The sequence below is a fragment of the Anolis carolinensis genome, chromosome 6 (genome assembly GCF_035594765.1).
Source record: "Anolis carolinensis isolate JA03-04 chromosome 6, rAnoCar3.1.pri, whole genome shotgun sequence".
NCBI classification, from domain to species: domain Eukaryota; kingdom Metazoa; phylum Chordata; class Lepidosauria; order Squamata; family Dactyloidae; genus Anolis; species Anolis carolinensis.
In genome coordinates this window covers 104,053,818-104,066,927 of record NC_085846.1, presented here as the reverse complement: position 1 = coordinate 104,066,927, position 13,110 = coordinate 104,053,818, and the positions used below count along the sequence as shown (strand labels likewise).

General features: G+C 38.3%; 1 protein-coding gene across 1 annotated transcript in view; it reads right to left on the bottom strand.

Moving 5' to 3' along the window:
- Positions 1-13,110, bottom strand: part of ccny (cyclin Y) — a 107,779-nt gene that overhangs the window by 5,015 nt on the left and 89,654 nt on the right. The window contains exons 5-8 of the mRNA XM_008112326.3: positions 11,093-11,128; positions 8,828-8,885; positions 8,563-8,682; positions 1,897-2,063 (exon numbers count right to left, since the gene is read on the bottom strand). Of these exons, the coding sequence (XP_008110533.3) occupies positions 1,897-2,063; positions 8,563-8,682; positions 8,828-8,885; positions 11,093-11,128 (381 nt within the window). The remainder of the gene's footprint in view (positions 1-1,896; positions 2,064-8,562; positions 8,683-8,827; positions 8,886-11,092; positions 11,129-13,110) is intronic.

Sequence of the window (13,110 nt, the reverse complement as noted above, 5' to 3'; positions counted from 1 at the left end):
CTATTTATTTTCAAAAGATACAAAAATGATTGGCTAAGTGATGGTGCCATCAGCTGTTCAACTGTTCATCTGAGATGCCCAGCAACTGCTCCCAAGACAAACACTGTGAAACATGTTGGACTCAAGCCCTATGCAAGTAAGTGCCCTATATATTCATCTATAAGTCTAGAAATTTTAATTAAAAAATCACCCCAAAAGACCTGGGTTGACTTATTGATGGGTTGATGCAAGTATTGAAAAAGGAATTACCCTCTTTTCTGAGTCGAGTGCCAAAAGGTAAAAGCTTAGTCCATCTTGAAAGCCCCAGAAAGAAGCACTGACCCACTCTACTCTCTCTGCCCCGGTGCTCCACCTGGCCTTTTAAAATGTCTGGGTGAAAACATGGTGGCGGCAGCTGTTTGCTTAAGAGCCCCAGGTCAGACCTACCCTTCTTCTGAGTACTCTTAATGTTTCCCTACCATAATTTCTATTGTCTCCTTCCTCCCCAAATCAGTGCTTTTTATTCTCTTGTCCCAAAATCTATATATCTGATCAAGAAACTAAATGTTGGTGGTATTATACCATTGTGCAAATGAACTACATCATCTCTTGGACTGTTGCTCACACTGTTGTTCTATTGCCCTGTGTCCTACAATTACTTGTAAATAGTGGTGATATAATGTCTCAGCATGCTGCTGATCTGCATCCTTGTATTTCAAGCCCATCTTCCAACAGGTACACTTACAGATGTTGTCCAAATGATCATAAAATTGACCCAACTTAGCTGCCAGGCTTGAGCCCAGATATGGCAGACAGAAACGTTTTAGAAGTCAAACTTCTGAGAAACATGTAGGAAATATTATAGATCCCAACTGAAGGAGAAAATCTATAGCCATGTTAAAACAGGAGACACATTCAGGAACTGACTCAGGCTGCCAGCTATTACTAAATACATAAGGATAGTTTTGGACAAACTATTATTATACATTACTTCTGCACCACCAAGTTATCTTTCAGCAATGGTCCACAGAAAGTATTTTTATGCTTTAAATATAATTGCATAATTTCCTATTAGTAATAGCTGTTTTCCATCACTGCTATTGTAGCAGAAAATAAACAGAAACAAAGAAAAGGGGCAGATCTAGATCTCCCATTTTTCACATATTACATAATGATGATTTATGCATTTTTCTTAATTTTATACCACTTTGTTGCATTTTTTTATTTTTTTTTCTGCCTTAATACTACCAAGAGTTGAGAGAGAATCTTGCAAATATAAATTGGGTCCAATCACTAGTCCCAACTAGAGAGGACCTGCTGGACAATTCTTGAAGTCAACAGATACAACAGTTACATAATACCCATTTATTTAATGACTCTACTTTAGTTGGAACTAACAATAGTATGCAATAGTAAGAACAGCCTTTCATGTATTGAACTATAGGTCTCATCAGATTTAGCTACCATAGTTCATGTTGAGAACTGAAGTTTAACACAATCCAAAAGTCAGAAATGTCAACCCAAATTGCTCTAATATGCTTCCCATAAGTAATATCACTGCAACTTCAATAGTAACTTACATCTCCCATGATTTCAGTGGTACATAAACTATTTTCCTGCAAAATCTATACATGTGCAGTATACCACGTCAAATTACCTTATCATATTAACATTTTTCATATGATTTTAAATATTGTAAAATTAATTTTTTAAAAGTCAACAAAATAACATTCATATAATTTGTAAATCAAGAAATAGGCAATCAGGTAACCTCCAGGTGTTTTATACTACAACTTCCATAATCTCTGATGTTGATGGTCACAACAATCTAAAACATCAGAAAAGTGCCCCATTGTCCAACACTGATGTATATTCATTAAAAAGCATGATAAAAACAAGACAGAATGGAGAACTCACATGTCCTCAACCGTGATATCTTTCAGGATCTGACAGTAGTCCACATTCCACACTGCCTGGTCATCCCAAACTTTTGATGCCAGTAGAATTGCACCCAGCACTATTCGCTTCCAGTTTGCTGGACAAATATCTATTTCTGCGTAAGTTAATAGTCTTTCAAGATATACCTGAAAAAACAAATTACAATAACAGTTTATTGAATTTCCCTAGCTACATAGAAACAGAAGGGGGAAAACTCTACTCTTCTACCAGTTGATCTCAGAATGGAGAAAGTTTTGAAAATGTTAACACTGCAGATGCAAACTTGCTAAGGCTGCAAATTTCTTCACACTTCCACTGACTTCAATAAAACTTACTACCAAGTAGATATATGCAGGTTTGGCCTGTAAATTAGCTTAGGAGTACAGATCTAAGGAAGGCACATTCTCTTTAATTGAACTTCCTTCCAGACAGGTATTCGTAGGATTATAGCATAAATCTTGATTCTTTGTCTTCTGCAAATCTAGTCAAGCTCAAAAATCAAACAAAGAACTTTTCCTACTACAAAAGGATTTTGAAAAATATGAAATTCAGACATTCAGTTAATTCAATTAATGTTCATTAAAACATTTAATATGTGCTCTCATAACTTAATTGTCTTTCCTTCATCACCAATTGGTGTAAGGAATCTCTGAGCAACTTCCAAGAGCTTTCAGAAAATTACATAGATTGTGTTTAATTATGACTTGCTTTTTGCAGCATAAAATGTAATTTAAAAAACTTAAATAAAGGAACAGAAGACTGGCAATCCCCCCATCCCCTTTTTCTATTCGAGCGTTGGTCCTTCCAATACACAGGAGGAATTCATAGCCAATTCTACCAGAGGCTATACAGTGGAACTCAACTGGGCACATGACCATTCTTTTCTATACGACCTTCAGTTCCTTGAAAAAAAGTGAGATAAAAATGTACCATGTATATTCACATATAACTCAACCTCTTGTAAGTCAAGAGTAGGGCTTGGGGACAAAATCTTAGATTCTGATGTGACTCCTGTATAAGTCAAGGGTCAATTCCATGGAGAGGGAAAAGTGCCAGTGGGATCTCATGGGGACAGTCATCCATGGCTGTTGTTGCCATTATCCACTCAGGGATTCAAAAGTGAGATTACAGTGGACACAGAATAGGGAGCCAGTTCTTCTTTTAGGTTCTCCAAGAACACACTAAGTTCTTGTCTTTAGCCACTCTACTCTGAGAAAGGGGTGGCTTATTTTATTTTATTTTATTGATACGAGTTAAGTACATTTCTTACACTGACCAATGGATAAATTGACCCAGGGTTTTTAGATACATTTTTGGCTAAAGTTTCTAGATTTATACAAGAGTATATACAATAATTGCATTTTAATGATGAAAACAGTAAGATGCTATCAGGTTCCTCTGGCACTAAAAGACAAAATGAATCTACTGGATCTTTATGAGCTCAGACATCTGAGAAATGTTAAAGAAAGTCCCTATGTTTTAGTGTGAGATGGGAATGTCTCATGAATAGTCTGTCCTGACTCCTCACCAAATACTAGCTGTGCCCGGCCACGCGTTGCTGTGGCAAAGTGGTGGTGGTATTGGTTAAAAATTGTTGTATTTTTTATTAATTTTATTGTAAGTTATCTTTTTATTTATTATATTTTATTATTTTCTTGTATTATCTTTAGTTATTTTATTGTATTAATTTTTTAGTGTTTTTTTATTATTTTGTATTGGGTTGCTAGGAGACCAAGTTGGAGGAGCTTAGCCTTCTAACTGGCAGCAATTGGATAAAAGCAATTATTCCTCTCTCTCTCTAATTAGGACTTTATTTTTCTTTTCTTTTTGTTGTATCAACCTAGAGGCATGGATGATGGGTTGTGTTGTCAAATTTTGAGGTTGGGGGGCCTGTAGTTTTGTTGTTTTGTGGGTCGCCGTGATGCCATCACTCTTTTATATATATAGATTGATTCATCCCAACATCTGGTCGACTTCAAGAGGGAGGGCCACAGGGCAAAGTAAGCGAATGCAAGAAAGCTCATACACTGTGTGTCAATGTGTATGTGCAAATGATATACAGAATGCAGAATAACACTATCCTAGGTTGTTAAACTCTAGCTCCCCAAGGAAATAGTGCAAGCTGGCTGATAAGATTACTTGACAAAGCACTCAACATACCCCAGGTCAGGGTTGCAGTACAATGTGAATGACACCGTGAAGGTTGGAAGGTCATGGCTGCTCATTTCCTCAAAATGCAAGGGTCCTCAGAAAGCTTCTGGGAGAATTAAAAGCTAGCTCAGAATAATTATGAGGTTCTGAAAACCAAAGATTTACTGGTCTGGAACAAGCCCCAAGGGATGGAATTTTACAAGGGCCCTTCCAATGAAAGGAAATCTAAACGACAGTGGAAAAATAGATGTTTTGGTTTTGAACCCTGGAAAGAGACAGTCAATAATGGACAGCTTCCCATTCGGATTCCTTGCAGACCTACTGACAAAAATGGATCTTGCAGCAACTTCTATAGATCCTGAATGCTCCTCTGTTTCTCATATTACAGGCTTAGTGCGGCAGTATAGAAAGTCAAGCTACAAATCCCCCTATTAAATTTATAATAGAGCATTTGTGATTGTGATTCTATACAGAGGAAAAACTCTCAAACTCTTTAGTACAAACGGATCAAAGAGCACTAAAAACTAGGCATTTTCAACAATCTCACTCTGCTTCATAAGGCAAAGTTAACTCCCATCCAGACAACTCTTGCCAATATAACCATAACAGAGTTGCTTTGGGGTTGGCAGAAGTCCAAAAAGACATAAAACAACAAGAAGAGATCCACATGCATACTGAAAGGCACACAACAACTTCATTTAGCACAGTTACCATCAAATAAGGTTGTACAGTACCCCAGCTGAAAGGACACAGGGTTTACATATGACGAAGTAGCAATTTCTCAACTTCTGGGTCGGTTTTTGGAAATGGCTTTAATAAACACCCAGGTCATCGAGGTTTTTCTCTTTTAACAGTAAAACAAAATAATCACATAGTAGAATGAAATCAAAAACACAGTACAAACCGTTTAGTCATTAAGCAATCTTGAACTTAGTTAAACCAGTCTTAGGCCACATTATTCAAAAACATGTAGGTCCTTATGCAATGTTGGGAATGGGACTAGTTAGAATATAAGTGATAAGCCCCTGGATACATGGGGACTGAATACATCATTTTTGTTCAAATGCAACTCTTATTACTTGTCGCAGGAACTACATATTTATCAAGCCAAGATCTTTTTTAAAAAAAGAATTAGCTACAGTCAGGCATGTAGCCGGGGGGCTTGAGGGGCTTCAGTCCCCCCCCCCCAAATTCTCAGGGTGGTCCGCGAGAAGGCCTTACATTTATTATTTAAACTGTTATGTTTACTCATATCATGATCTGATCACCATGCTCAATATGTCCCATATGCATGGAGGTATTGGGATAATGATATAAAAGGTTTGCTAGGGTAGATCCTCTCTCACCCAGACTCAGCCCCCCCCCCCCCCAAACCAAAATCCCAGCCCCTCCCAAATCAAAATCCTAGCTATGGGCCTGGCTACAGTGGGCCCTTGGTATCCACTGAGGTTTGGTTACACAATCTCTATAGGTAACAAAATCAATTGATGCTGAAGTCCCATTACATACAACGGTGTAGTAAAATGTTTCTTACATAAAATGACAAAATCAAGGTGTGCTTTTTGGATTTTCTTTTTAAATTGCAAGCCACTGATGATTGAATCCGTGGATATGGCTGGCTGACCATAGTTACTTCCAAGCACACATATGCAAGGCAAAAGATTTTAAAAGGCATGCACCTTCAACAAAGGAGCAGAGAATCATATAGCTCTCATGGTCTCAGTCACTGCCACTTCACCTCCCTGAAAAATTATTTCTCAAAAATCTTATTCTAATGTGGAGAATGATCAAATTTTTCAACTTGTCTTGGCAAGACACACACAATGGAGATGTGTGTGTCTCTGTGTTTATATATCACTTCACATCAGCCATAAATGTGTGCCAGTCACTCACACGGGTCCCTTCAGCATCTATCAGCTCTTATTAATGTCCTTGTCACTTACCGATAGTTGTCCAAGATTCTTTGCCTGAAGCTACAGTGATTTAAGACTTAGTGTTACAAACATGGAAACATTCCAGCTTGTAACATCCTCAGGATGCTTGTACGATGACCAACCCCACCTGTGCATTATATTAATCAATCAGAGGGGAGCCTGTAACCGTATCCCTTGGCCTGAGCCACAGATAATCCAGTCTGGGCTCTTTAAATAGATCCCTTTACTGTACAGAACAATGGTTAACAAACACATACCCATGTCACACTCTACAATAAGCTTCTGTACATTTTTATGTGCCTTGCCAAACAAGGCACTCGAGTATATTTTCTAGGAAAGCATCCTTTCCACAAATTTACTGTTCTAAAGGAGGTATACTGCTGGAGGGAAGAGAGGGAGGAACCATACTATTTTTTTTTTCAATACAGGCAGTCCCTGAATGATATACTAGTTACAAACAGAGGCGAGAGGAAATCTAACCCTAGGAAGGGAAATTCACTCCTGAAAGTTATCATGGGGAAAAGGTGTCTCCACTGAAGCTTTATCAATACTCCTTGTTTCCACAACAGTCCAAAATTTTCTGTCACAGGAACAGAAAGGGAGTGAAATCTTCTGAACAGGGCACAGATAGCAAAACAAACATTACAAGGATCTTAACCTTTACCTATGCTATCCAAAACTAATTAAATAATTATTTTGGTTGGAATTAGACTTGAAATATGTACATGTTCTGATTTACATGCAAATTCAACTTAAGAACAAACCTACAGAACCTATCTTGTTCATAGTCTGGGGACTGCATGTAGTTTAAAAAAAACTATATTCCCTAGGTTTTTCCAACCTGCCTAACACAGCCAGGTAGAAAGTAAATGGGGTTTTAGGTGACCATTGAGACTCCAGACAACCAGGTAACTGAATATTTCTCTAGCTGAAAAGTGGGAATGACAAAATTACTGTTCTGATTTTAGAGTTTTTTAACATACTGGTAACCAGATTTTTGTTCATTTTCATATTATTAAAAAACTCTAAAATCAGAACAGTAAATAAGGAACAACACTCTGAAAACAGAGGAATTCCAGACATGAATCAATCAGGGGCAGCCAACACCTCTGAACAAAAGATTCCCCCAGGCAGGAAGAAACCAGGAAATGAATCTAGCAAAGCTATTAAATGCTAATCAAGGTGATTTAGCTAAAACATTCACACTGGCCTCCAACAGACAAGAATTCCTTCTCCCACCCTGGACCTTCCACAGATATATAAACCTTCCCTACTTAGTTTTTTCCACTATATCTCACAACCTCTGAGGATGCCTGCTATAGATGTGGGCAAAACGTCAGGAGAGAATGCTTCTGGAATATGGCCATACAGCCTGGAAAACACCAACAACCCTGTGATTCCAGCCATGAAAGCTTTTGACAACACAATGACATGGCTCTCCAGAACCTGAATAAACTTTAGCACAGAGTTCTATTTCTGTGGGATGTAGTCAGAAAAAAAGTCCAGACAGTAAGGCTAACAACCTAGCTGATTTATTTATTTACAGTATTTATATTCCGCCCTTCTCACCCCGAAGGGGACTCAGGGTGGATCACATTACACATATAAGGCAAACATTCAATGCCTTAACATAGAACAAAGACAAGACAAACACGGGGCTCTGAGCTGGCCTCGAACTCATGACCTCTAGGTCAGAGTGATTTCTTGCAGCTGGCTGCAGCTGGTTGCTCAACAGCCTGCGCCACAGCCCGACCCAATGCATTCATATATAACTGCTTTGGACTGAAGAAGTTTCAAGTGATAAAGGTTAATGGTATATTATTGCAGAGGTCCCTGCTGGACTCAAAAAAGAAAAAGAAAACACAACACATCACTTACACATGGAGATCTTAGATCAAGCGAGGAAACAGGAATTCACTCAGAGTCTACGCTTGTCAAGCTCTAAGGTGGTCAACCAAATGTAACATAATGAGCCCTGTTATTTGAAGGCTTCCTTAGGAGATGGTTCTTTCTGTTTGTTGCATTATCTGATCCTGCATAACTCTTTTTTTAACTAATTAAAAACTGTTGCTAAATGTGAACCTACATGACAAATGCCATATCTAGTTTATCCATTAGAAATGGGCCTCTGACCCATTAGGAAATCAACAGATCGTGTGAATCTCATGTAAATCTCTGAAACTGAATTTTTCATCAACTATCCTCAAATACACGGTTTTGTTCTTCTTACAAAGCTTCAACACTAATTCATTTTCCAATATTTTGATGGAAAAGGAAACAATTCCACAAATCTCACATCTAAAAGAGAAAACACAGAACTTTCATGATGTGTATTTTTAAAAATTTGGCAGAAATGTTTTAGATGACGAGACATATATATTAAGATTGAAGAAACTGAAACTCACATTTTGCCTAGAAGTCAAAGAGGGGCCATTTTCAAGGATTTTCTCCCATGAGAAACATCTTTAACATTTCACATATGATCGTTCCAAGATATATGTACAAACTGAACACCTGGCACAAGTTATAAATCATCATCCAGAAGGTTTAGTGTACTCACCAGGGTGACAATGGCACATTCGGCAGTCAGTTGAGCAGCGCTGAACAATGTCCGGACAAAGCGATAGATCTGTTTTTGCTCTGGGTCATGTTTGTCATAATCTGGCGGCACTTCGGATTTCTGGGGGAAATGACATTGTTTAAAAAGTGGGCGATCTACACAATGCATTGGATAATGGCAGCAGGCATTACAAAGAGCTGAAGAGAAGTGGTGGAATGCACTTCATGAAAAGCATGTTAAGACAGTGAGGTAAATGATGCTTTACCGATAGGGGGTGGAGGTTTTCATCAAAAATATCTAGGAGCATCCTTCCATCTGTGTCCCTGGGAAAAAAGAGAAAGATGAGAAGAAAGGCAGACAACTTGTTACACCATGAAAAACCAGAGAAAGACACTTCTCACATCGGAGGATCTATTTCAATCAGGTATTTTGAATGACAGCTCTCACAACCAGCATATTTGTGAGACTCTGGAAACCATGTAAAATATTAGAAGGTGCTGACTGTGGGATTAAGGGGAGTGTTTGGGTATTATAAGAGTTACAGTCCAAACGCCTGCAAAGCACCAGACTGGGAGAAGTCTACCATATTCCCATATTCTGCTAGCAACATAGCAGAAATAGTTTGCCTCATTCTAAAACTGTTTTGGAAAATGTTCGATTATCCCCTTTACTTGTTAGAGCAATGGTTCTCAACCTTCCTAATGCCGCGACCTCTTGATACAGTTTCTCATGTTGTGGTGACCCCCCGCCCCCAACCATAAAATTATTTTCGTTGTGACTTCATAACTGTAATTTTGTTACTGATATGACTCATAATGTAAATATCTGATATGCAGAATGTATTTTCATTCACTGGACTAAATTTGGCAGAAATACCCAACACAGCCAAATTTGAATACTAGTGAGGTTGGGGGGGGGGGTTGATTTTGTCATTTGGGAGTTGAAGTTGTTGGGATTTATAGCTCACCTACAATCAAAGAGCATTCTGAACTCCACCAACAATGCAACTGAACCAAAAATTGGCCCACAGAACTTCCATGACAAACAAAAAATACTGGAAGGATTTGGTCGGGACTGATCTTGAGTTTTGGAGTTATCATTTGAACATTGGTGATGTTTGGGGAAATAGATCTGGACATTTGGGAGTTGTCGTTGCTGGGATTTATAGTTCACCTACACTCAAAGAGGCCCTTGAATCCTGCCAACGATAGAATTGGGTTAAGACCATCAGAAATATGTGTTTTCTGATGGTCTTTGGCGACCCCTCTGACAGCCCCCGTGACCCCCCCCCCCAGCAGTCCCGACCCCCAGGTTGAGAAACTTTGTGTTAGAGATAAAAGTCTACTTTGGTCTAGTATTTAAATAAAATGAAATATCATAGCAGACATAATTAATATATGAGATACGCTTCTCTTATATAGGATGATGACTACTAATTTTAAAATAAGATTTGATAAGAAAATAGGAAAAAATGGATGAAGAAGCTTTTCCTAGATGAAGGAACTTGTCCACTGCATCAATTCATAGAGACTATATGGAAACTACAGGTTCAGTTAAAGGATACGAATTACAAGGGGAGTCTGCATACTTTCTTTAGGCAGGACATTGTGTGAGAGAGGATGCCAAATGCGATAGATACTAATTTTAATCCAAATGAGCTTGAGACACAGTAGAATGTAGTACCACCAGAATACAGCAGAGGACGCTTGGACAACATGTAGGATAATATGAGTAGAGATTCACTTGACAAACTTACTGCAAAAGGAAGAACTAAGAACCAGTTATCCTGTTCTCTGAAATCCATGCTCAGTCCTGAATTCTAAAAGCTTTAGAGCAGTCCTGGGGAGAGTTACACACTACACCATTCCAGTGTAAATGGGAAAAACTGAACTAACAGGAATACAATAGGGAACTCCTATTCCTCAGTTTGCCAATTACCATTAAAGAGTGAGCTAATACTGTGCCTGCTTAAATTGGAAGAAATGAAACAGAATTTCCTGACTAATTTTTATTTATTGAGGGGGTGGTAGGGGACTTCTCATTTTGCTTTTTTTTTCCCCCACGGCAGTTACCAGAGCTTCAATAAGTTACTTTTGTTTTGGACCACTGTCTTCAGAATCTGCTGGTTGGGAGATTTTGCAACTTAAGATCTTGGCAACATATAAACATTAATAGCTACAGAATTAGGAAAAGCAACCATATAGCTTTTGAGGTTGATTTAAATGTGCATTCATATATTGTGTTTTATACCAGATGTAACTATTGTATTTCAGAAATATTTAAAGGACCTTGTCTTTCATAACCACATTTCTATAAGAGTGGTTTTATTTTAGCATTTTCCCATTCTGAGTGTTAACTGGAATCTTGGGGCCCCTGGAGCATGAGAAATGGCCTGCAATTCCAATACTGCTGAGTTAACATATGCAGCAGCCCCAAATCATTATTGCATTGCTTTCAGACTGTGCCTGTAATGGGGAAAGATTAATCAGTTAGTTGGAGTGCATTCTTGTTTGCCCCAATATTAACGTACCTGTTTTTGATGTGGTAATATATTGCAAGAGCTACACTGTAAAAGAAAATCTAGAGTTAGTGTCTTGGAATATGAGAGGACATTTTCTATAGCCTATTACATTTCACATATAGTCTGTCTTCCGTACCCAAAGATTCTGTATCCATAGATTCAACCATCCATGTCTTGAAAATATTAAACGAAAATCCAAAAAGCAAATGAAGGGCCCATTGTATATGTTAGCCTAATCAGAAATCTCAGACAGCAGTAGGATAAATGGGGTTGTTGTGTGTTTTCCGAGCTGTATGGCCATGTTCCAGAAGTATTCTCTCCTGACGTTGGGGTCACATCTATGGCAAGTATCCTCAGAGGTTGTGAGGTATATCTCACAACCTCTTTGGATGCCTGCCATAGATGTGGGCGCAATGTCAGGAGAGAATACTTCTGGAACATGGCCAAACAGCCCGGAAAACACACAACAATCCTGTGATTCTGGCCATGAAATCCTTCGACAACACAGTAGGATAAATAATCACATATTAAGAGAGAATAATGTAGATAGATTAAGGAAATGGTAAAACAACAGAAAAAAGAATTGAATTTACTATCTACACTGAGTTTGGAAAGTTTCTTTTTGGAGTATGACCCTGAGAATTCCCAGGTAGCTATGTTTGCAAGGAGATTCTGGGAACTATATTCCAAGAAAGTTACTTTTCCAAGATCTTCATTAAAAACATGAAATGCTCTTAATCTGAGACTGGATCGATACAACAATATAATCCAGTTTCTGAATCCAGAGTATCTGCTTCAAACTGGCAGTGTTGATCCAGTCTGACTTGCACTTGAATTTCCTTTCACATTTTTGTATTCAGTTGTAAATGTTTGTTCTTAACATTCCCACATTTTTCTACATGTTTTTCCCAATTTTAAAATACAGTTGAACCATTTATCTCATATTGGTCTCATAAGCATCTTTCCACACTGTTCCCTGGTCCCTCCCATGAAGGAGAAGGTTGTTAGCTTTCATTCTTAGATTCATCTCTGGCCCCTTCTACACTGTCATATAATCCAGATTATCAAATCAGGTAATCCACATGATCTGCTTTGAACTAGATTATATGAGTGTATGCTGCCATATAATCCAGTTCAAAGCAGATAATCTAGATTTTATATGGCAGTGTGGAAGGGGGCCACGATTATCAGCAGCCTATCTGCTGAGATGCAGCAGTTAGACCAGTAGTTCTCAATTTGTGGGTCCCTAGATGTTTTGGCCTTTTAACTCCCAGAAATCCTAACAGCTGATAAACTGGCTGGGATTTCTGGGAGTTGTAGGCCAAAACACCACTGGTTGAGAACCATTGAGCTAGACTGCAATGCACTCTCTGTGGGGCTGCCCTTGAAGTTGCAGCAAGTGCAAAATGCAGCAAATAGACTGCTCATCAAAACATTGTGCAAAACCCAGTACAGTCAGCCCTCCATATCCACATGTTCAAAAATCCACGGCTTGAACATATTTCCTTTAAAATAAAACCTTCAAGGACTATAGTTCTCCTAGGAGAAATATATAGCAATTTCTGAAAAAACTAATGAACTAATTCTACATTCAGAAAGAGAGTAAAAAAACTGATTACACAAAACTGAGTTGTTGCCTCTATTTGTTGACAACTTGTCAGTGATTCACTGTTTACAAAACATAATTTGGACTTGTAATTTTGTGAAAGACACAAACCATGAAAGGTAAGAACATTAATTATAAAAGACAAATGAATGTGTGGTATGGTTCTAGAATTCCTTCCGAGAGGAACTTGAACAAAAAACACCCCCTCTGTCCTTTCCTTCCTTTCTGATGCATCACGAGTTAAGACAGACAGTGTGTTCCAATTATGCTATGGTGTGCCTTTCACAGAATTTCAAAGGCTGTTGGGAACAAATAATTGGGGGGCGGGGGGAGACACGACATAAGAGGATTATTTGTGAATATCTCATGAATGTTCCCAGCATTTCAAAAGTGAAAAAAAAATGCAAGCATTTGGATACCA